General features: G+C 38.7%; 1 protein-coding gene across 1 annotated transcript in view; it reads right to left on the bottom strand.

The window, feature by feature from the left end:
* VPS8 (VPS8 subunit of CORVET complex) overlaps positions 1-23,506 on the bottom strand; it is a 388,458-nt gene that overhangs the window by 87,302 nt on the left and 277,650 nt on the right. Inside the window, exons 39-41 of the mRNA XM_077117773.1 lie at positions 6,338-6,441; positions 1,886-1,967; positions 1,441-1,523 (exon numbers count right to left, since the gene is read on the bottom strand). Of these exons, the coding sequence (XP_076973888.1) occupies positions 1,441-1,523; positions 1,886-1,967; positions 6,338-6,441 (269 nt within the window). The remainder of the gene's footprint in view (positions 1-1,440; positions 1,524-1,885; positions 1,968-6,337; positions 6,442-23,506) is intronic.

The following is a 23,506-nucleotide window of genomic DNA, read 5'->3' as shown; positions in this document are numbered from 1 at the left end:
TGCCAAACTTTAGGGACACCCAAATCAATAGGCCATGCCCTTGATCTTGAGGCTTACTCTTATGAAGCTTATGTAAGTAGCGGAAGAGCTTAGATTACCTATAGGCATGCCTAAGAGTTACTTCTGAAGGACCTCTTTTGTTGCTTGGATGTGCTTTACTCTCTCTAAGCCCATCTCTGCAAGTGAAATTATTGCCCTCCCCGCTACGTGGGACATGACATACAGGGATGAAAGTCTCCCTGGCGATGGGGAAGATGACTCCCAGGGATGAATCAGCCCTAGCACCATAGGATCAACAATTCCATCCTGACCAAAAGGAGGGAAAGAAGTGTAACTAATGAAGTATCAGTGGCTGAGAGAGTTCAAATAGAGTTGAGAGGCTACTCTGGAGGTTGCTTTATTCAAGCTTCAGTTAGACTTTGCTACCTATCATAACCTGCTAAACCCCAACCAGGACCATTCCAGCCAATCATAAAGAACACCTAGGGCAATATATAATACTCCACAAGGGTTCCATGCAGTAGTGTAACTTTCTAGAAACCTACAACCTCCAGATGGGTCCCTGGACCAGATAAATCCTGAAAGCTAGAGGGCCCAGCCTCTTCAGAACATCAGATAGCTCCATCTCCTGACCCCCATATTAGTGACAGACCCTTCCAACACGTAAAAGTTAGAATGGCCATAGGCCAAACACCCCTAAAGAGAGGGATAGAAAGATCAAAGATGATGGTGGAGTTATACAGAGAAGATAGGATTTAACAAATGAGTATAATTGATGAATGATTAAATTGATATCTCTTGTAGTTTTCAGTATCTTAGAGCAGCTAGAAGTAAAAGCCTAAAATTGTGGAATTGTAACCCCTGTCAAACTCTGAAATATGTTCTACAACTATCTGTGGTGCTGTACTTTGAAATTTATTGCTTTTTTGTATATATGTTATTTTTCACAAAAAAGAAAGAGAACAGTTGATTGTGGTGATAAAAAAAATATTTAAGCCTTCTAGCCTCCTATATTCTGGAGTAGCTGGAAGGAAAAATCTGAGAGGATCATATGGTAGCCCATGACAAACTCTGGGATCTGTCCTGTAACTACCTATTAAAGAATGCTTTGAAAACTATTGTTGCTTTTTATATACGTTATACTATACAATAAAAAACGTTAAAAACAAAGATTTAGGGTAATTCAGAAAACTAAGTAACAAGCATGATTTAAAAATGTCTATATTTACTCCTTTTAAATCTTTTTTATTGAAAAACACAACCAGCTGAAAATAATTCTCTCCCAGTTAGCATACCAATAGAAAGTTGTATATTTTAGTTGTAATGATCCTTGAGACCCATTTAAACATCAACCAAGATTTCCTGTTACAGTTTTTATATATAGTTAAAATATTAGGCATAATTAACCAACACTTAGTATTTTTTTCCCTTTTTACTCACCTGTAAGATTCTTTGCAAGATTGATGGAAGGGCAATGAATGCTGCCATGCTGTTTAGAACTTGCATGGTCAAAGATTTCAGAGCTGTTATAATAAAACAATATTAAGTTTAGTTTAAAATATGAGTTTTCAGTTTTTTCTGGAAGTCAGTGGAAAATAGCAGATTTATACAGCTTCCTAAAAACTTAGCTGACCAAGGAATGCTAGCGTGATATTTACAAGTTAACTGTTGAAAAAGTTGCAAAGATGACTACTATTCAAGACATTTTATAACTGGAGCCACACAAAAAAACTGATCCTGAAAGATGAGACCAACAGAATATGATTTCATTAAGAAAAATAATAAGAATATAATATTGGGAAAGGTATATAATGATAAATTTTCACAGATGAAATTGAGTTGATGGTACAGATGGACTTAGTTATTTCAGTTCTGATAAGATTACCTTCAGAATGCAGATGGGGTGCTGTGGAACTGAACATCTTCTGAGGGGCCATCATTGCCTCCAACAGCGGAAACCAGAGTGCCTACAGGGTCAGAGGAAACCAAAGAAAAATCAAAGTTCTCTGTATTTTTTTTTTTTATGCTGTATGGTGGGATCACATTTCATTATTTTCCCATATTTTTCCATGTTATTGCAGCGCCATTTGCTGAATTTTTGTTTGTTGTTTGTTTGGCTTATTTGCTTGTTTTTTGGGAAACGCATGGGCCGGGAATCTAACCCGGGTCTCCAGCATGGCAGGTGAGAATTCTACCACTGAACTACCATTGCACCCCCTAGTTCCCTGTATTTTTAATACCTAACATCAGCATAGTGTTTTATAGGTTGAAAGGTACTTCTCTTATACATTTGTTTGTAAAAATTAGAAAAAGAAAAGAGGGAACATTTGATTGGAAGAAAAAAGATAAAAAGGAGTGACCATATCTAGAACAGATATTTTTACCATGCAGCCTTGAGAAATAAAAGGAAGTTGAAGTTAAGTAGGTCTAAGCCTTGCAATTGAAATCTCATGTGTCTAAGGAGAGAGTAGGTTCAAAGGAGCCAAAGCAGCATTTCCTGTTAGGTTCTTATGTACTTTCGTATAAATGTATCATGATAAAGTCTATATAACCTTACGTATGACAAAAGGGAATGGAGAATTTCTCATAGCACACAGCTGTCCCCAATTATTCTTTATTTATGTTAATCAAGGTAAATAAATAATAAATAAAGGCAATCTCATTTTTTCCCCATAACAGGCATTATTTGATATTTCCTAAATCATTACAGACCAGGAGAAGGAATTAACATTAGTCTAAAAACATTTTCAACTATGTATTGAAATAAAGGAATAGATCTATCATTTCTTTATTCCTATTAGAGATCAGGCACTGTGTTAAATGCTTTATACTTCTCATTTCAATCTTGTAACAATAATATAAATTATTATTAATAATTATAATTTTCATTTGATAAGAAATTGAGGCTTAGAGAAGTTAACTAATTTGCCAAAGATCACATTGCCAGTAAATTAGACATCTGTCTCCAAATTCTTTAAATATTTTCTCTTTCTTTCTCTTTATTATACTGATTCTTAAAAATTTATTCAAAACTCTAAAAATCAACAGGCTAAAATAAGTATCCATGATAATGACAATCCTACCCTCTGAGAGAACAACATAACAAAACTTGCATTACTTTCTCATGTTATTTATTTAACAAACATTTTTTAAGGAATTGCATGCATAACAAAGTCACAGTTTTTGGACATTGGGGTAGCAGTATAAATACATATACAAAGGTGGAGAGGGGATTAGAGATTCTACTTGGGAAAGGACTGGCCATCCAACTTCCTTAGGTCTAAACTTAAGGATATACTCTATAATATTAAATCTTCTGATGATAATATTGGAAGGAGGTATTACAAACAACTCATTATTAAGCTTTCCGATACTACAAATTTTTTGGCTAGTCTAGGGTCTAGAGAAAATTTCAGATAAAGACAATGGTTCTTATTCTCACTCTCTCCAAAACAAAACAAAAACAAAGAAAAGAAAAACAAAGCAAACAAGCATTAAAATCCTTCAAAGTATAATATTAGTATTATAAAAAACAGTCTAGTTATTTTCACAAAAACAATATTTACCAAAAAAATAAGCTGCAAATATTATTGTTGTTGTTATGAAACCTGTTCAGAAATGAAGCAGAAACCAGAGCTTTTGAGGGTCAGGAAGGGTGATTACAGAGTGGTGTGCGGCGGAGGGCAAGTGCATGTGTAAGAAAGACAGACTGACTTATCTTATAATCTTAATTGTATTGTAAACTGTATAATAAATGGCATAATAATACTCTTAGAAATGTGAAAATTTCAAAAGATAGAAAGAGGACTAACATCTTATGCCTTTATTAAAACAAACAAACCCCAACTCAGACATGGGTTTGTTTTTCAAAAATATTTTTATTGAGAAATCTCCTCACATACAGCCCAACCATATTATACAATCAATGGCCCACATTATCATCACATAGTTATATATTCTTCACTGTGATCATTTTTAGAACATTTGCATCACTCCACAAGAAGAAGTAAAAAGAAAAAAAAAAAGAACTCATACATCCCATACCCCTTAACACTCCGTTGACCAACAGGCTTTACCCAATTTTTACACTTTATCTTCCCCTATTATTTATTTATTTTACTCATCTGTCCATACCCTGAATAAAAGAAGCATCAGACACAAAATTTTCATAATCACACAATTGTAAAAGCTGTAATAGTTACACAGTCTTCTTTAAGAATCAAGGCTCTTGGAACCCAGTTCAGCTGTGTCAAGTACTTCCCTCCAGCCACTCCAATACATCATAAACTAAAATGGGGTATCCCTGTACAATGCATAAGAACAATGACCAGGAGAGCCACCCAACCATGTTTGAAATCTCTCAGCCACTGAAACCTTATTTTGTCTCACTTCTCTCTTCCCCCTTTTGGTCAAAAAGGTTTTCTCATTCCTATGATGCCGGGTCCCGGCTCATCCCTGGGAGTCAGATCCCACGTTGCCAGGAAAAATATAAAATAGATATTAGAAAGGAGATGGAGTGGTTCAAAAATAAATAAGGCCTTGTAATAAATATGTATAAACATAGCTTTAAGAATTCTACCCTAATGGTTTCTCCATCAAAATATAATCTTGTCCAAAAACAGCTAGCTAACCAAAAGATGAATAAAAATAAAAACTTAAGAATGGAAAACATGATAAAGATGGTAAGCCCATAATCTATTTAAATAAAGATCTAAGGTTAAACAATGATGGGAATTATGGATACAGAAAAGATTTTAAGTGCTATAAATATTAATGATGTAAAATAATAATGTCACTAACTAAAACTAAGAGGGATGAAGAGGAGAAGTTGTAGTAAGTATGAGTTCATGTGAATTTCCTTAATGGCATAGTGTCTATAAAATCTGAGATGTAATTATAAACATATAAACTAGGTAATTCCAATTTATTACAACTATTCAGATTTTTTTAAAGTTTAGAGAGATTTATTAAGAGATAGTAAAGTGGAGAAGCATTTATTAGAAATTCATTAATTCCTCAGTTTTAAGAAAGCTTCCTAAATGAAACTGAATACTATATTTTTGAAAGTAAGCATTATTTGTTCCAATTTTTTCAAAATTATATTAACCTGGTAGACATAAAATTTTTAGAATGATGTTCACCAAATGAAAATGAATGTTATTTCTGGGTGGTAGGATGGGCATAGGGTAATTTTTTTTAAAGACCCTTTTTCTGTGTAACTTTCTGCACTGCATGATTTTTTAAAATGATAGATATGCATCATTTCACAAAAATATTCTTTTTTATGAACAAAAAATCACATTCATATTTAAATGTGCTCATTATACACAATTTATGTCATAAAGGATTTCACTAATTTACAACCTTGAAAAATCCTTGACATAAACTTAAAGGAGAAATTTACCAATCTTATAAGACCAGAAAAGGCACCAAGATTTAATATCTTCCTCGTAACATATATGGCTAAACATATATGAAAAATGAACACTGCTTTCCATTTCAGATACCTGGGCAGTGGAAAGAGGTGAGGCACTGACAAATCAGCTGTGGAGGGGCGGACACAGAGGAGTCAAACCATCTCATGCTGCAACTTTATCTAAAAGTATTGTAGAATTTAGCTGTCAATTCACATCTCACCCCCTTAGTTTCTGCTTCATTGCTTTAACTCCTATCTGCACCAGTTGCTAAACTACACCCCCTTTGGTTTTGTTTTTTTCCTTTTTGGATTCTGGGATCTGTTACTGCAGTGGGTTTCAACCTTGACTGTATACTGGAACTGTGCGGAGTTCTAAAAATACCAATGACTAGATCCCACCCCAGAGATTTCAATTTAATTGATCTGGGGTATAGCCAGACTACTGAGATTTTTCAAAGCTCCCCAGGAAACCCTAATGTGAAGCCAAGGTTGAGAACTACTAGATCATAGATGCCCTTGAAATTTTCCAGCTTTCTCTGTTTCCCCTGAGGGGCTTTCCTCCAGCTCCTCATGCTCACTTTGATCCACAGGGAACAGAAGATGATAAATGTTGACATATCCATAGTACCACTACACGGAATATACAAAATCCCAGTCCAAAGAGAACAAGGACTGCTAGTATTCACACACCTCAAGTTTGCAGCACAGCCAAATCCAAGAATATAAAGGATTTTGTGAGAACCCCAAGAGACCAGACACTCCTTGTGATAACTTCAGAAGTCAGGGACTCCAGGGAGCACTAACCAGTGATTAAAATCCAGTGAATTAAACTCAGGTGGCTGAGAGGGCAGTGGAAACAGAATTAATTCCTAGTATCAGACCAGAACAGACTTTTAAATGCCTAAGTAGTTATTTTCCTACCTCTCGTTGCTGTTGGTTCAAATTATGTGAATTTCTCTGGCAAAGGGCAATTGTCTCTACCATGACATCTTCAACCTCATTCAGTGAGGGATCTTCTTTTCTATCTAGATTCAGAAAAATAAAAATAGCACTTAAGGATATGCTACTGACAATCTCAGAGTTCCTGTGAAATATGAAACAATTTTTTTTTGTACAGCCTTGGTTGTTTATTATATAATCATCCATAACACTTGATACTAAGGTTTAATAAGATTAAAATAGATGATTCTATGCAGCAGGAGTTTTTTTATATTAATGCTTGATTTTCATAGTACATATAAAGCACATCATACTGAGCATTTTAGTATGTCTTAGCTATGGAAAATCCCCAATTATCTGTTTTTGTGGATTAGTAGCTGGTAAAGAGGTTATCATCCTACATCTTTCTTGCTCTAGCATCTCTTCCTCAGCCTATTTCTTAAATGTAAGTATCTTCTAAGGTATCATCTTAAGCACTTTTCTCTTTTTCATTTTTCAATTATCTCAGCTACTCTTGTGGTTTCAACTCTCAAGTCTTTGCTAATAACTTTCAAATATGCAACTCCAGCCCTTAGAATTTTCACCGTCCTCTAGGAGATCCATCTCCTCTTAGATGTCCTATAAAAGTACCCTAAACTTAGTGAAAAAGCCCAACTCATTTTTCTTCTTCTTTCAAACATGCTCTTTCTCTCATATTTCCAGGCTAAGTTAATGGAACCATCAACTTGAAGTCAACCAGTTTATATCAACTTTGATGTATTCCTCTCCTTTACCCCACAGATTCCAATAAATTGCCAAATATTGTTGATCCTACTTTCACACTCTCACATGCTCTCTACTTTTACTGTGGTGAATCTCTTCATCATCTCTTGTAACAGCCTCCTATAAGAAACTCCTGATTTCCAAATCTTACCTCCCTCATTCCCTTTTAGACCACCACTAGACTTTTCTTAAAACTCTAACTCCAAACAGATTCCTCCACAAAAACTACCAGATTCCTAATTTAAAAATATATATTTTTATTATAAACAACAAACATACAAACATTCTTGACATACAAATATCCTGACATACAAACATTCTTGACATGGTTATAATCAATGGCTCACAATATCATGACATAGTTGTGTATTCATCACCAGGATCATTTTTTTTAACATCTGCATCTCTCCAGCAAAAGAAATAAAAAGAAATAAAAAAACCCTCATACATGCCATACCTCTTACCACTCCCTTTCACTGACCATTGGTATTTCAACCTATTCAATTTATTTTAACCTTTGTTTATTTCTTATCCATATTTTTTACTCAATTGTCCATATGTAGATAAAAGGAGTATCAGACACAAGGTTTTCACAATCACACAGATTCCTAATTTTTATTGCAGATTCCTAATTTTTAAAGAATAGAATGTAAGTAAACCTGTGACCCTAAGGAAATAGTAGCTTGTCTTCTCACCCTCTGTGCTCTTGTCACCAGATTTTTTTTTACTCCCTGAGGATACTGGCTGGGCACTTTTGTGTTCATGTTCTTAGAATGCTTTTTCCCTGCTCTGCCCATCCAAACTCCTATTCCGCCTTCCAATATTACCTCAAAGGTCAAGTCTTGCACAAAGATATCTCTGATTCATTGGTTCCAAACAGGTTCCTAATTTTCCCCACTCTGTTGGCACTTTCATTGTACCTCTTCTGTAACATTCCATTCTACTTGTAGTAAAAGTTTTAATTTACATGTATGTCTTCACTGCTAGACTTAGGATGGGGATTGTGTTTTTGTTCTCTATATATAACCCATTGGAACTAGCACAGTTTCTTATAATTAGGAGATTCTCCAAAATTCTTAAGTGTACTGTCAAAATTGAATCTGAAAATAGATAGCAGACATGAGATTATTACTGAGAATTTTATCTTCATGGGTATTCAAAGAACTGGCTTCTCTAAATACACTACCTGTAAATCATTGTGCTGAAGTGAAGGAAATACTATTTTCCTTCATTCTTACATGTATTGTCTGCAAAAAAAATTCTCGACACAAAATTTAAAACCACCACACACCATAAATGTAATGAATTTAACATAGTCAAATTGGTTGAACAGATACTGATGGTGCAAAAATAACAAATGTCTAGTTAGACTACCAATATGGAAAAGTCAGTCAAGTGCTTACTGAGGTTCCAAAAAGTTTTAGTACAATATCAGATGCTCAATATACAAGATAGACCCTACCACCTAGGAACTGATCATCAAAAAAACAGATAAACAAATAAGCTTCAGAAAATTTGGGGGGAAAGTGTATTAGAGAAATGGGTGGGCCAAGAATGTGTTGGTGTGTTAAAAAGCTGGGATACTGTAAATATCACCTATAAAGTGATTCTCTGACCTTCAGGGCTATTTTGAAAGGGTCAAGGATATGACAGAAATTATATTGCTCTTTTAAAAACACTCAGGAATCGAAATTGCCAAGTTTTACTGCTCTGGGCTGGAATTATATAGATTCACTATGAAAACAATGGCTAGCCTTACGGGAAGATGGCCGAATAGAGCAGCTTGAGATTAGCCCTGTTCCACAGAAAAGTTAGAGAAGGGACAGGAGGGCGACTGAGGCAGTGATTCGGAAGAGTGTGGCTGACTGGGAGAGCTTTCTGCACCACACGTGGTAGCCCTGGTTGCAGAGGCAAAGAAACTGAGAGGCAGAGGGCTGGAGCCTGGTGCAGAGGCATGGAGCCCGAGGGAGTGCATGGACAGGAGCCGGGGACTAGGAAGTAAGCCAGGCCACGTTCCTTGGGTGTGCTACCCTCACCAGTGCAGCCACATGACCGGTTACTCACCCCACACCCCACATACCCAAACCTCATCACCTTCTCCCATTCCCCATGCTCCAGGCGCCCCCACCCGACCAACCCCTAGTGCATGTACCTGTTCCCCACCCCCGCCCCAAGTGCGTGCAGCCCAACCCACCTCTCCTGCTACCCTCCTGAGCACTCCCTCCCTCACCCTGTTCCCTGGAGGCTGTTGCCAGCACATAAAGGTTACAGGCACTAACCTCCATACTTAGGCTACCCCTGACCCCTTGTCCATAGTGTCACATAGCCTCATCCCACCACCCCTCGAGTCTGGGCATATGTTTACAGTATTCCGAGACCCACTCATGTGCACGGGGCCCCAATCACATCATTCAGCTCTGGGAACGGCACTTTACACCAGCCTTAGAACCAAGCATGCACACAACCCTCAGCCTCACTTCCCAGCTCTGAGAAAGTGCTGACCTCCGCAGCTGGGTCATATCTGCCCCCAATTCATGAAGGGGTAGCTGACCTACTGCCATGGCTCTACACATGCGCACAAAGGGCCCTGTGCCTAAGACCAGGGCACACCAGGGTTATGCCCTCTATACTGGTACACCTGCACAGCTACATCCTCCTTGGCCACCAGGGGCCCACGTTCACAAGCATCAGTATGACATCCCCAACCTGTGCCTATACCTGGCCTGAAACGAATCACTGCACTGAGTGCCCCACCCTGTATCCTGCTCCTTGCTGTACAATCATCCCACAAACACAAGGCCTTAGACTACTGAAAGGAATCAACTCCCAAAGTAAATCAATCCAGCTGCAAATCACTAAGCTTATCACACTGTAGACAGATATAGCCTTGCCTAATGACCAAATTAAAACACCAGAGGAGACACAGACATCGGAACAGCTAATAAAACGTTCATACAACTCTAGTTAATAAAATAAGTGGATAGCAAATGACATAAAGGAGATCAAGAAGACAGTAGAAGAACATAGAGAGGAATCTGAAAGAGTAAACAGAAAAATAGCAGATATCATGGAGATTAAAGACTCTGTTGACAAAACAAAAAACATACCAGAGACACAAAACACCAGATTTGAGGAGACAGAAGAAAGAATAAGTGATACAGAGGACAGGATAACTGACTTTGAAGACCCAAAACAGCAAATGGCAAAAAAGATGGAAAAAATTGAATCGGATCGCGGAGAAATTACAGATAAAACAAGGTGCACAAAGATAAGAATCACTGGTGTTCCAGGAGGAGAAGAGAGGAGTAAAGGGCAAAGGATGAGAAGTTGAAGATATAATGGGGGAAAACTTCCCAACCCTCATAAAGGACATAAATATACAAGTCAAAGAAGCCCAACGAACTCCAAACAAAATAAATCCAAATAGGCCTTTCCCACGGAACATCCTAATCAGTCTGTCAAATTCTGAATAAAAGCAGAAAATCCTGAAAGCAGGAAGAAAAAAACAATCTACATACATACAAGGGAAACCAAATAAGACTGAGTTCAGACTCCTAAGCCAGCACCTTGGAGGCAAGGCAGTAGTATGATATATTCAAGATCCTGAAAGAGAAAGACTTCCAGCCAAGAATTCTATACCCAGCCAAATTGTCCTTCAAAACTGAGGGAGAAAAAAGTTCTCATAGACAAATAAGTTCTGAAAGAAACTGTCAATAAGAGACACAAGCCTTACAAGACATACTAAAAGGAAATCTGTCAACTGAAAAAAAAGACAGGAGAGGACACCGAATTGAAGAGCACCACACTAAGGGTAATTTAAAGAATACAAAAATACAAAGAGAAAGAAGGAAAAGAATACATAGTTCTGACAAATAAATTTAAAAAGATAAGATGGTGGATTCAAGAAACACCTTTCCAGTAAGAATTTTGAATGTTAATGGACTAAATTTACTAATTTACTAGGAATTTACTGCAATACTACTATTTTACTAGTAGTACTAATTTATTAGTATTTATTAATACTAATATCGGACAAAATAGACTTTAAATGTAAAGACATCATAAGAGACAAAGAAGGACCCTATATACTAATTAAAGGGTCAATTCACCAAGAAGATATAACAATTATTAACATTTACGCTCCCAATCAAGGAGCTCCAAAGTACATGAGACAGACATTGGCAAAACTGAAGGGAGCAACAGATGTTTCAACAGTAATAGTAGGAGACTTCAATACACCACTCTCCTCTATAGACAGAACAACCAGACAGAAGATCAACAAGGAAACAGAGAAGATAAATAACTTGATAAATGAATTGGACCTAACACACATATATAGGTCATTGTACCCCAAACCACAAGGATATGCATTCTTCTCTAGTGCTCATGGAACATTCTTCAGGATAGATCACATACTGGGGCACAAAACACATCTTTATAAATTTAAAAACACTGAAATTATTCACAGCACTTTCTCTGATCACAATGGGATGAAGCTGGATCTCAACAATCACCAAAGAATGAAAACATTCACAAATATATGGAGATTAGATAACACACTCTTAAACAACCAGTGGGTCAAAGAAGAAATTGCTAGAGAAATCAGTAGCTATCTGGAGATGAATGAAAATAAGAATACAACTTATCAGAACTTATGAGATGTGGCAAAGGCTGTGCTCAGAGGGAAATTTATTGCCCTAAATGCCTATATTAAAAAAAAAAAACAAGAAAGAGCAAAAATCAAGAACTTAACAACAAACATGGAGGACTTGAGAAAGAATAGTAAACTAACCTCAAAGCAAATAGAAGAAGAGAAATAACAAAGATTAAAGCAGAGATAAATGAATGGGAAAACAAAAGACCAACAGAAAGAATCAATAAAATGAAAAGTTGGTTCTTTGAGAAAACCAGTAAAATTGATGGGCCACTAGCAAGACTGACAAAGAAAAAAAGAGAGAGGATGCAAATAAAATCAGAAATGAGAAGGGGTGTGTTACCACAGACCCTGAAGAAATAAAAGAAATCATAAGAGGATACTATGAACAACTATTCACTAACAAACTAGACAACTTAGAGGAAATGGAAAAATTCCTGGCGACACATAAATAAGCTACAATGACTCAGAAAGAAATAGAAGATCTCAAGAAACCAATCAGAAGTAAAGAGATTCAATCAGTCATCAAAAATCTTCCTACAAAGAAAAGCCCAGGGCCAGATGGCTTCACAGGGGAATTTCACCAAACATTCCAAAAAAGACCTAATACCAAGTCTGCTCAAACTTTTCCAAAAAAATTGAGGAAAAAGGAACTCTACCTAACTCATTTTTTGAAGCTAATATCATTTTAATATCAAAACTGGGTAAAGATGCTATAAGAAAGGAAAACTACAGGCCAATCTCCCTAATGAACATAGATGTAAAAATCTCAATAAAATATTAGCAAATCGAATCCAACAACATATTAAAAGAATTATACACCATGACCAAGTGGGGTTTATACCAGGAATGTAAGGATGGTTCAACACATGAAAATCAATTAATGTAATACAGCACATTAATGAATCACAAGGGAAAAATCACATGACCATCTCAATTGATGCTGAAAAAGTATCTGACAAAATTCAGCATCCTTTTCTGATAAAACACTCCAGTAGATAGGAATCAGAGGTAACTACCTCAATACGATATAGGGAATACATGAAAAACCGATAGGCAGCATTGTACTCAATGGCGAGAGAGTGAAAGCTTTCCCCCTAAAATCAGGAACAAGACAAGGATGCCCACTGTCATGACTATTATTCAACATTGTGCTAGAAGTTCTAGCTAGAGCATCAGGCAGAACAAAGAAGTAAAAGGCACCCAAATGAGAAAGGTAGAAGAAAAACTCTCATTATTTGTAGATATGATACTCTATTTGGAAGATCCTGAGTGTCATGGTCAGGTTCACATGTCAACTTGGCCAGATAGTTTGTCTGGTTGGGCAAGTGGTGGACATTTCACAGAATTAAAACATGATCACATCAGCTGCATTCACAGTTGATTGCATTTGTAATCAGCAAAGGGGCATGTCTTCTGCAATGAGTGATGCTTAATCTAATCACTGGAAGGCTATTAAAGAGGATTCAGAAGAGACAGGCTCTCTTGAGCGTCTGCTGGCGAGCCTCTCCTGTGGAGTTCATCCAGGCCCTCATTGGAGTCATCAGCTTCACAGTCTGCCCTACAGAATTTGGACTCTACGTTCCCATGGTTACGTGAGACACTTTTATAAATTTTATATTTATGAATATTTCCTGTTGATTCTGTTTCTCTAGAGAACCTTAACTAATACAACTTGCTACCAGGAGTGGTTCTTAAGAAACAGAGTCTTAAAAACGGGTTTTTATAATTGGTTTTCAACTCTGACTGGATTCAAAGGCATTAAGGACTCTGATTCCCATAATCAGAATGATACTGCCAATCCTCGGGGTGAGTTGGCAAAAGAGATAGTCAAAATATCACCATTCGATTCTTCTAATGCTTCACTTGTACAAACCCAAGTGTGGGGGATAATGTTTTTGACACCTTTATAGAGTTTTGTGGAAATAGGAGGTATAGAGATGTTGGCTGGCTGCTGTTAGATACACTGTATACATTAATGACTAGTTGAAAGGGTTGGGCTTAAGGCTTCAAATGAGAAGCTGCCTGACAGATGTAAACATTTCTATGAGTGTCCTGAAGGAAAATCTTATTTCCTGTAGTCATAGACTTGAGATCTCTGAAAATCAGATACAGAATCTTATTGTTAGAGTAGCAACCTTACAAAATAAACTGAAATCTCAGTCTTGTATGGTATCTGCCGTTAAAGTGAGGACATTGATTAGAAAGGAATGGGACCCTGAAAAATGGACTGTGACATATGGATTGATAATGATGTCAGTGGAGAGGCAGAAACCCTAGGCCATGCTGAGTTTTCCCTAGATAACGCTGTAACAGTCTGCCCTGAGGACATAGCTGCCTCACCTGTAACCTGCCCTGAGGAGGTGGCCACCCAATCTCCACCTGAAGGGATTAGCCCTAGAGTAATTAATCTTGTTTCACCAGATAAAACTGCAAACGAATGCCCTGAAGCAAATAGCTTGGAAGACACTTATAATTCCTTTCATGACCCACCCCTACCACCTCTCATTTCTTTCAGACCTAGAACTAATGTCCCAACAGGCCCCAAAAGGTGAGGTACAAAGTATCACCCATGAGAAGGTACATCATACTCCAAAAGAACTGTGAGTTTTCAATTCATATAGACAGATATCAGGGGAATATGTGTACCAATGAATTTTAAGAGTGCGGGATAATGGTGGGAAGAATATAAAGCTGGATTAGGCTGAATTTATTGATATGGGCCCACTAAGCAGAAATTTTGCATTCATTGTTATAGCTCAAGGGGTTAGAAAAGTTATTAACAGTTTGCTTGGATGGCTGGCTGAAATATGGATCAAAAGGTGGCCAACATCACCTGAGGATGAAATTCCAGAACTGCCCTGGTATAATGTAGATGAGGGGATCCAGCGGTTTAGAGAGACTGGAATGCTAGAGTGGATTTATCACAAGTCTGCTCTTACACCCAGGAATGTCCAGAAGATGCATCTTTTACCAGAACTATGAAAAATAAATTTGTGAAACTAGCGCCATCATCCCTGAAGAGCTCTGTAGTTGCACTTCTCTGTAGGTCAGATATTACCATGGGAACAGCTGTCACTGAGCTGGAATCCTTAAACACAATGGGGAAGATAGGATCCCGAGTTGGCAGAAACTAGGTGGCGGCATTTAATCACCAAAGATAAGGTTGATGTGGCTATTATAATAGCAGACTCAAAGCAGAAGTCAAATAATCTGACTCGCCGAGACTTGTGGCACTGGCTAGCAGATCATGGGGTACCTAGAAGTACAATAGATGGGCAGTCTACTAAATTCTTGTTTGAGTTGTATAAACAAGAGTTCTAGGTCAAGTGAACAGAAGTCTAACTTGAATTACAAAAACACAGGGTCATGGCCCCTTAATCAATCTCCAGACTTGAGACAGTTTACAGTCCCAGAGCCCCTTGAATGAAGGGGAGGACAGGTCCCTTTGGGGGAGAAACCTATTACACTGCCACAGATTTTTACTGTTAATCTTCCTCCAAGCCTTCTCCAAGGAAACTGACAGACTTTTAATAGGGTAACTGTGCATTGGGAAAAAGGAAATGATCAGATATTTGGGGATTATTAGATACTGGTTCAGAAGTGACATGAATTCCAGGGGTCCCAAAGCATCAATCTGGTCCAACAGGCAGAGTGGGGGCTCATGGAGGTCAGGTGATTGATGGAGTTTTAGCTCAGGTCCATTTTACAGTGGGTCCAGTGGGCCTCCGGACCCATTCTGTAGTTATTTTCCCAGAATGCATAATTGGAATAGACATACTGAGCAACTGGTAGAATCCCCACATTGGCTCTCTAACTCGTGGAATAAGGTCTATTATGGTAGGAAAAGCCAAATGCTAAGTTGGGGGCAGGCCACAGTGGCTTAGGAGGAAGTGTTCTTGCCTGCCATGCCAGAGACCTGGGTTTGATTCCTGGTGCCTGACCATGCAAAAAAGAAAAAAAAGTAAAGCCAAGTGGAAGCCACTAGAACTTCCCCTACCTAGCAAAATAATAAATCAGAAGCAATAACGGATTCCTGGAGGGATTGCAGAATTATTGTCACTCTTAAGGACTTAAAGGATGTAGGGGTGGTGATTCCCACCACATCTCCATTCAACTCTCCTATTTGGCCTGTGCAAAAAACACAGGGTCTTGGAGGACGACAGTAGATTATTGTAAGCTCAACTGGGTGATACACCAATTGTAGCTGCTGTTCCAGTTGTGGTATCATTGCTTGAGCAAATCAATACATCCCCTGGTACCTGGTATGCAGCTATTGATCTGGCAAATGCTTTTTTTCTCAATAGCTATTAGTAAGGACCACCAAAAACAGTTTGCTTTCAGCTGGCAAGGCCAGCAATGTACTTTCACCATCCTAACTCAGGGATATATCAACCCTCCAGCCCTATGTCATAATGTTGTCCACAGGCACCCGGATCCTCTCTCTCCCACGAGACATCCAAAAAAAGAGGGACAATGCCTAGTTGGTCTCTTTGGATTTTGGTGACAACATATTCCTCATTTGGGTGTGCTACTCTGGCCCATTTATTGAGTGACCAGAAGAGTTGCTAATTTTGGGTGGGAACCTGAACAAGAGGAGGCTCTGCAACAGGTACAGGCTGCTGTAAAAACTGTTCTGCCACTTGGGCCATATGATCCAGAAGATCCAATGGTGCTGGAAATGTCAGTGGCAAACAGAAATGCTGTCTAGAGCCTTTGGCAGGCCCCTATAGGAGGATCGCAATGCAGACCCTTAGGATTTTGGAGCAAAGCCTTATGATCTGCTGCAGATAATTATTCTCCTTTTGAGAAACAGCTTTTGCCTGCTCCTGGGCCTCAGTAGAGACTGAACACTTAACCATAGGCCACCAAGTTACCATGGACCTGAGTTGCCTATCATGAGCTGGGTGTTGTCTGACCCACCAAACCATAAAGTTGGGCATGCACAGCAGTACTCCATCATAAAAGGAAATGGTATATACAAGATAGGGCCAGAGCAGGTCTTGAAGGCACAAGTACGTTACATGAGGAAATGGCCCAAATGTCCATGTCCTCCACTCCAACCACATTACCTTCTCTTTCCCAGTCTAGAGCTATGGCCTCTTGGGGAGTTCCTTACAGTGACTCGACTGAGGAAGAGAAAACTTGGGTCTGGTTTACAGATGGTTCGGCATGATATACAGCTACCACCTGAAAATGGACAGCTACAGTACTCCAACCCCTTTCTAGGGTGTCCCTGAAGGACAGTGGTGAGGGGAAATCCTCCCAGTGGGCAGAACTTTGAGCAGTACACTCATTTTGCTTGGAAGGAGAACTGAGCAGAGGTGCGTTTGTATAGTGACTCATGGGCTATTGCTAGTTTGGATGGATGGTCAGGGACTTGGAAAGACCATAATTGGAAAATTGGTGACAAAGAGGTCTGGGAAAGGGGTTTGTGCATAGACCTAAGTGGGCTAAAAACATGACGATATTTGTGTCCAATGTGAATGTGTAATGGAGGGGGACTTCAGCAGAGGAAGGTTTTAATAATCAGTTGGATAAGATGACCCATTCTGTGGATACAAGTCAACCTCTTTCCCCAGAAACTCCTGTCATGGCCCACTCTGTCTTGAACAAAGTAGTCATGGTGGTAGGGATGGAGATCATGCATGGGCTCAGCAACATGGACTTCCACTCATCAAGGCTGACCTGGCTACAGCCACTGCTAAGTGCTCAATCTGCCAGCAGCAGAGACTCACATTCAGCTCCCGACATGGCAACATTCCCTGAGATGACCAGCTGGCTACATGGTAGCAGGTTGATTTTACTGGACTACTCCCTTCATGGATAGGGCAGCAATTTGTTCTAACTGGAATGACACATACTCTGGATATGGGTTTGCTTTCCTTGCATGCGATGCTTCTACCAAAACTACCATCTGTGGACTTACAGAATGCCTTACCCATTGTCATGGCATTCTATGCAGCATTGCTTCTGATCAAGGAACACATTTCACAGCAAATGAAGTGTGGGAATGGGCACATGCTCATGGAATTCTCTGGTCTTATCATGTTCCCCATCATCCAGAAGTGCCTGGATCCACAGAATAGTGGAATGGCCTTTTAAAAACTCAGTTACGCAGACGAGTGGCTAAACAAACTGTGGTATATACATACGATGGAATATTATGCAGCTTTAAGACAGAATAAACTTATGAAGCATGAAATAACATGGATGGACCTAGAGAACATTATGCTGAGTGAGTCTAGCCAAAAACTAAAGGACAAATACTGTATGGTCCCACTGATGTGAACCGACATTCGAGAATAAACTTGGAATATGTCATTGGTAACAGAGACCAACAAGACTTAGAAACAGGGTAAGATAATGGGTAATTGGAGCTGAAGGGATACAGACTGTGCAACAGGACTAGATACAAAAACTCAAAAATGGACAGCACAATAATACCTAATTGTAAAGTAATCATGTTAAAACACTGAATGAAGCTGCATCTGAGCTATAGGTTTTTTTTTTGTCTGTTTGTTTGTTTGTGTCTTTTTTTTTACTATTATTATTATTTTTATTTTTTTCTCTATATTAACATTCTATATCTTTTTCTGTTGTTATGCTAGTTCTTTTCCTAAATCGATGCAAATGTACTAAGAAATGATGATCATGCATCTATGTGATGATGTTAAGAATTACTGATTGCATATGTAGAATGGAATGATTCTAAATGTTGTGTTAATTTCTTTTTTTCTTTAATTAATAAAAAAAAAACCAAACAAACAAACAAAAAAACTCAGTTATGGTACCAACTAGGTGGCAATACCTTGAAGGGCTGGGGTAATGTTCTCTAGGAAGCTGTGTATGCTCTGAATCAGTGTTCACGTTATGGTGCTGTTTCCCCCACAGTCAGGATCCTTGAGTCCAGGAACCAAGGGGAGGAAATGGGAGTGGCATCATCATTCACTATTACCCCTAGTGATCTACTTGGAAAATTTTTGGTTCCTGTCCCTGCAACCTTGAGTTCCGTTGGTCTACCAGTTTTAGTTCTAGAAGGGAGAATGCTTCCACCAGGAGAAACAATGATTCCATTGAACTGGAATCTAAGGCTGCCAAATGATCACTTTGGGCTACTCATGCCCTTGGATCAGCAAGCCAAGAAGGGGATTACTTTACTGGTGGGGTGATTCCCCCTGACCATCAGAGGTATATAGGACTCCAGCTACACAATGGAGGTAAAGAAGAGGTTTTCTGGAATATAGGAGATCCCCTGGGGTGTCTTTTAGTATTACCATGCCCTGTGATTAAAATCAATGGAAAACTGTAATAACCCAATCCAGGCAGGACTACCAATGGCCCAGGAACTTCAGGAATGAAGGTTTGGGTCACCCCACCAGGCAAAGAACCACAGCCTGCTTCAGTGCTTGCTGAGGGTAAAAGGAACAAGGATTGGGTAAGGAAAGAAGGTAGTGATCAAAATGAACTACGACCACATGATCAGTTTCAGAAACGAGGACTATAATGCTATTTTGTTCATGCTATGGTATTTAAATTGTAAGATATCAAGTTTAACAGTGAATATTACCCATGGACTTGCACCCCACTCTGGGGAAATTTAATGTGGTTAAATTTGTTGTATGTGTGACACTTGCGTATAGGTAGGTGAGGAAAAGAAATGTATCTTTTATCATTTTCTATTTAGAGATTAAGTACAGTTAAAGGTGATGTGTATAGCTGCCAAGTTGACAAGGGGTATATTGTCATAGTCAGGTTCATGAGTCAACTTGGCTAGGTGGTTTGCCTGGTCGGGCAAGTGCTGGCCTACCTGTTGCTATGAGGATAGAATTAAATCATAGAATTAAATCATGGTCTTGTCAACTCCATCCACAGCTGACTGCATTTGTAATGTAGACTGTAGCCAAGGGGAGTGTCATATGCAACGAGTGACATTTCATCTAAACACTGGAAGACTTTTAAGGAGGATTCAGAGGAGATAGTCTCTCTTCCTGCTTCACCCAGCGAGCCTCTTCTGTGGAGTTTGTCAGCTTCACAGCCTGCTGTACAGATTCGGGACTCTACATTCCCACGGTAACATGAGACACTTTTACAAATTTTATATTTATGGCTATTTCCTGTTGATTCTGTTTCTCTAGAGAACCCTAGCTAATACATTGAGAAATCTACAGGAAAGTTACTTGAGCTAATAAACAAATTCAGCAGGGTGGCAGGATATAAAATTAATGTGCAAAAATCAGTAACATTTCTATACACAAGCAATGACCTAGCTAAGGAATCAGTTAAGGAAAAAATTCCATTCAAAATAGCAACTAAAAGAATCAAGTACTTAGGAATGAACTTAACTAGGGATGTAAAGTACTTATACACAAAAACTACATAATATTGCTAGAAGAAATCTAAGCAGATCTAAATAGGTGGAGAGACATTCCCTGCTCATGGATAGGAAGGCTAAATATAGTTAAGATGTCAACTCTTCCCAAATCGATCTACAGATTCAACGCAGTACCAATCAAAATTGAAGATCTGGAAAAATTCCAACAGCCTATTTTGAAGATTTGGAAAACCTAACTACCAAATTCATCTGGATGGGAAAGAGGCCCCGAATAGCTAAAAGCATCCTAAAAAAGAAGAATGAAATGGGAGGATTGACATTCCCTGACTTTAAAACCTATTATAAAGCCACAGTGGTGAAAACACCATGGTACTGGCACAAAGACAGACGCATTGACCAAAGAAATCGATTGAGACTGCAGACATAGACCACCAAATCTATGGTAAACTGATTTTTGACAAAGCCCCCAAATCCTCTGAACTGTGACAAACAGTCTTCAATAATTGGACACGGAAGAAGTGGATATCAATAGCCAAGAGAATGAAAGAGGACCCCTATCTTACACCCTACACAAAAATTAACTCAAAGTGGATCAAACACCTAAATATAAGAACTAGCACCACAAAACTTCTAGAAGAAAATGTAGGGAAATATCTTCAAGACCTAGTAATAGGAGGTAGTTTGCTAAACTTTACACCCAAAGCACAAGCAACAAAAGAAAAAATAGACAAATATCAACTCCTCAAAATTAAATGCTTCTGCACCTCAAAAGACTTTGTTAAAAAGTCAAAGAGGCAGCCAACTCAATGGGAGAAAATATTTGAAAATCACACACCAGACAAAGGTTTGATTCCCTGTATATTCAAAGAAAGCATACAACTCAACGACAAAAGAACAAACAACCCAATTATAAAATGGGATAAAGATATGAATAGGCATTTTTCTGAAGAGGAAATACAGATGGTTCAAAAGCACATGCAGAGATGCTTATTTCCACTGGTTATAAGGGAAATGCAGATTAAGATTACAATGAGATACCACCTCATACCTATAAGAATGGCTGCTATTAAACAAACAGGAAACTATAAATGATGGAGAGGATGTAGAGAAACTGGGACACTTATGCACTGCTGGTGGGAATGTATAATGGTGCAGCCACTACAGAAGACTGTTTGGCAGTTCCTTCAGAAACTAAATATCGAGCTGCCTTATGACCCAGTAATAGCACTACTTGGTATATACCCAGAAGAGCTGAAGCAACGACAGACACAGACATTCGCGCACCGATGTTAACAGACGCATTATTCACAATTGCCAAAAAATGGAAACAAACCAAATGCCATCAACAGACGAGTAGATCAACAAAATGTGGTATACACATACAATGGAATATTATGAGGCAGTAAAACAGAATGATGTCCTGAAGCACATGACAAGATGGATGAGCCTTGAGGACATAACGCTGAGTGAAATTAGACAGATACAAAAGGATAGATACTGTATGATTCCACTTTTATGACCAGCGCAAAGGTATAATCAGAGGTTTATAATACAGAATATAGGGGATGTAGAGATACATAGAAGCTAGAGCTGGGTGAATGGTTAGCTAATGAGGTTGAACTCCAATGTAAGGGAATAGACAGGTGTGAAGGTGGTTCTTTAGTGAGTGTCCCACTGATTAACACTAGAAATATGAATTAATTCTCATCAGAATTACTTCAAAGATATGATTCTTGTACAAAGAATGTTTAAGTCCATGGTACAGGGGGAATACTGCTATTACATGCTATGAGCTTCATTCAAAAGGAAACCATCAGCACTAACACAGCCACAGCAGAGGCAAATAATGGGGGGAAGGACAAGAGGTAAGAGGAGGTTTAGATTTCTTATTTGGTGAGGGTGTGTTTATTGGTTTTCTTTCTCTTGGGAATAATGAAATTATCTAAAATTGAGAATGTTGATGGACTGGGCCCTCTACGTGATGGCTGATGAATGCAGGTGGCTGAAAGATGCCCTGATGGAGAAGTAGACTGGCGAATGATGGTGTATACTTATGAATGAAGGTTGTGCTGCTACAAAAAGGAGCAAAGTTGTGAGGCATGTAACAATGTGAATGAACATGTGGGACATTTGGTGACAGAAAATAAGCTAGAAACAAAAGAACAAGAATGGTATGGTCACCTTTAGAAAATGCTTATAAGAAAACGGGCCTAGATTGTAAACTTTTAGAGCAGACACATTAAGTCTGGAGTGGTGATTATTATTTCTGGATTTTGAGAGGCTGTTTTATATATAACCTGATATTCAGAGATAAGAACGAAGCTGAACAAGTTGGGGTTAAAGTAATTCAGAACATAGAAGTAAGGAAGACAGTGTATATATTTTAGAACCACACATACTCTTTGAGACCAATGGAAGAAAGGTTTATTTGGTCTAGAACTAACCTTTTCTGTAGTACATAATCTAATTCAATCTGTCTGTATAGCACATTTGAACAACTGAAACACAGGGAGCACAGAATAAAATAGAGTCCCTTTAATTCTGCACAGATTATTGTAATGCCTGGATACATCCTAGAGTATAATAAGCAGATAATCAGAAAGTATTGGCAAAGTCCCCTGAGGAATGGGGAAAGAATATGAAACTATTAAACCTTACTATCAGGGAATCCCTGATACTGCATCAAACTTTAGGGACACCAAATCAATAGGCCATGCCCTCGATCATGAGGCTTACTTTTGTGAAGCTTATGTAGGTAGCAGAGAGCTTAGACTACCTGTAGGTAAGCCTAAGAGTTACTTCTGGAGGACCTCCTTTGTTGCTCAGATATGGCCTCAGTCTCTCTAAGCCCAACTCTGTAAGTGAAATCATTGCCTTCTCCCCTACATGGGACATGACATGCAGGGGTGAAAAGTCTCCTTGGCTTATGTGGGAGATGACTCCCAGGGATGAATCCAGACCTGGCACCATGGGATCAACAATTCCACCCTGACCAAAAGGGGGAAAAGAAGTGTAACTAATAAAGTTTCAGTGGCAGAGTTCATATAGAGTCGAGAGGCTACTCTGAAGGTGGGTGTTATGCAAGCTTCAGTTAGACCTTGCTACCTATCATAACCTGCCAAACCCCAACCAGGACCATTCCAGCCAATCCTAAAGAACACCTAGGGAAATATACAAAACTCCACAAGGGTTCCAGGCAATAGAATAACTTTAGAGAAACCTACAACCTCCCGATGGGTCCCTGGTCCAGATAAGTCCTGAAACACAGCCCAACCTCTCCAGAACATCAGATAGTTCCATCTCCCTACCCCATATTAGTGACAGACCCTTCCAATATGAAAATTTAGAATTGCCATAGACCAAACACCCCTAAAGAGAGGGATGGAAAGATCAAAGGTGA

Source organism: Tamandua tetradactyla, chromosome 10 (genome assembly GCF_023851605.1).
Source record: "Tamandua tetradactyla isolate mTamTet1 chromosome 10, mTamTet1.pri, whole genome shotgun sequence".
NCBI lineage: Eukaryota > Metazoa > Chordata > Mammalia > Pilosa > Myrmecophagidae > Tamandua > Tamandua tetradactyla.
This window is presented reverse-complemented; position numbering and strand designations above follow the sequence as displayed.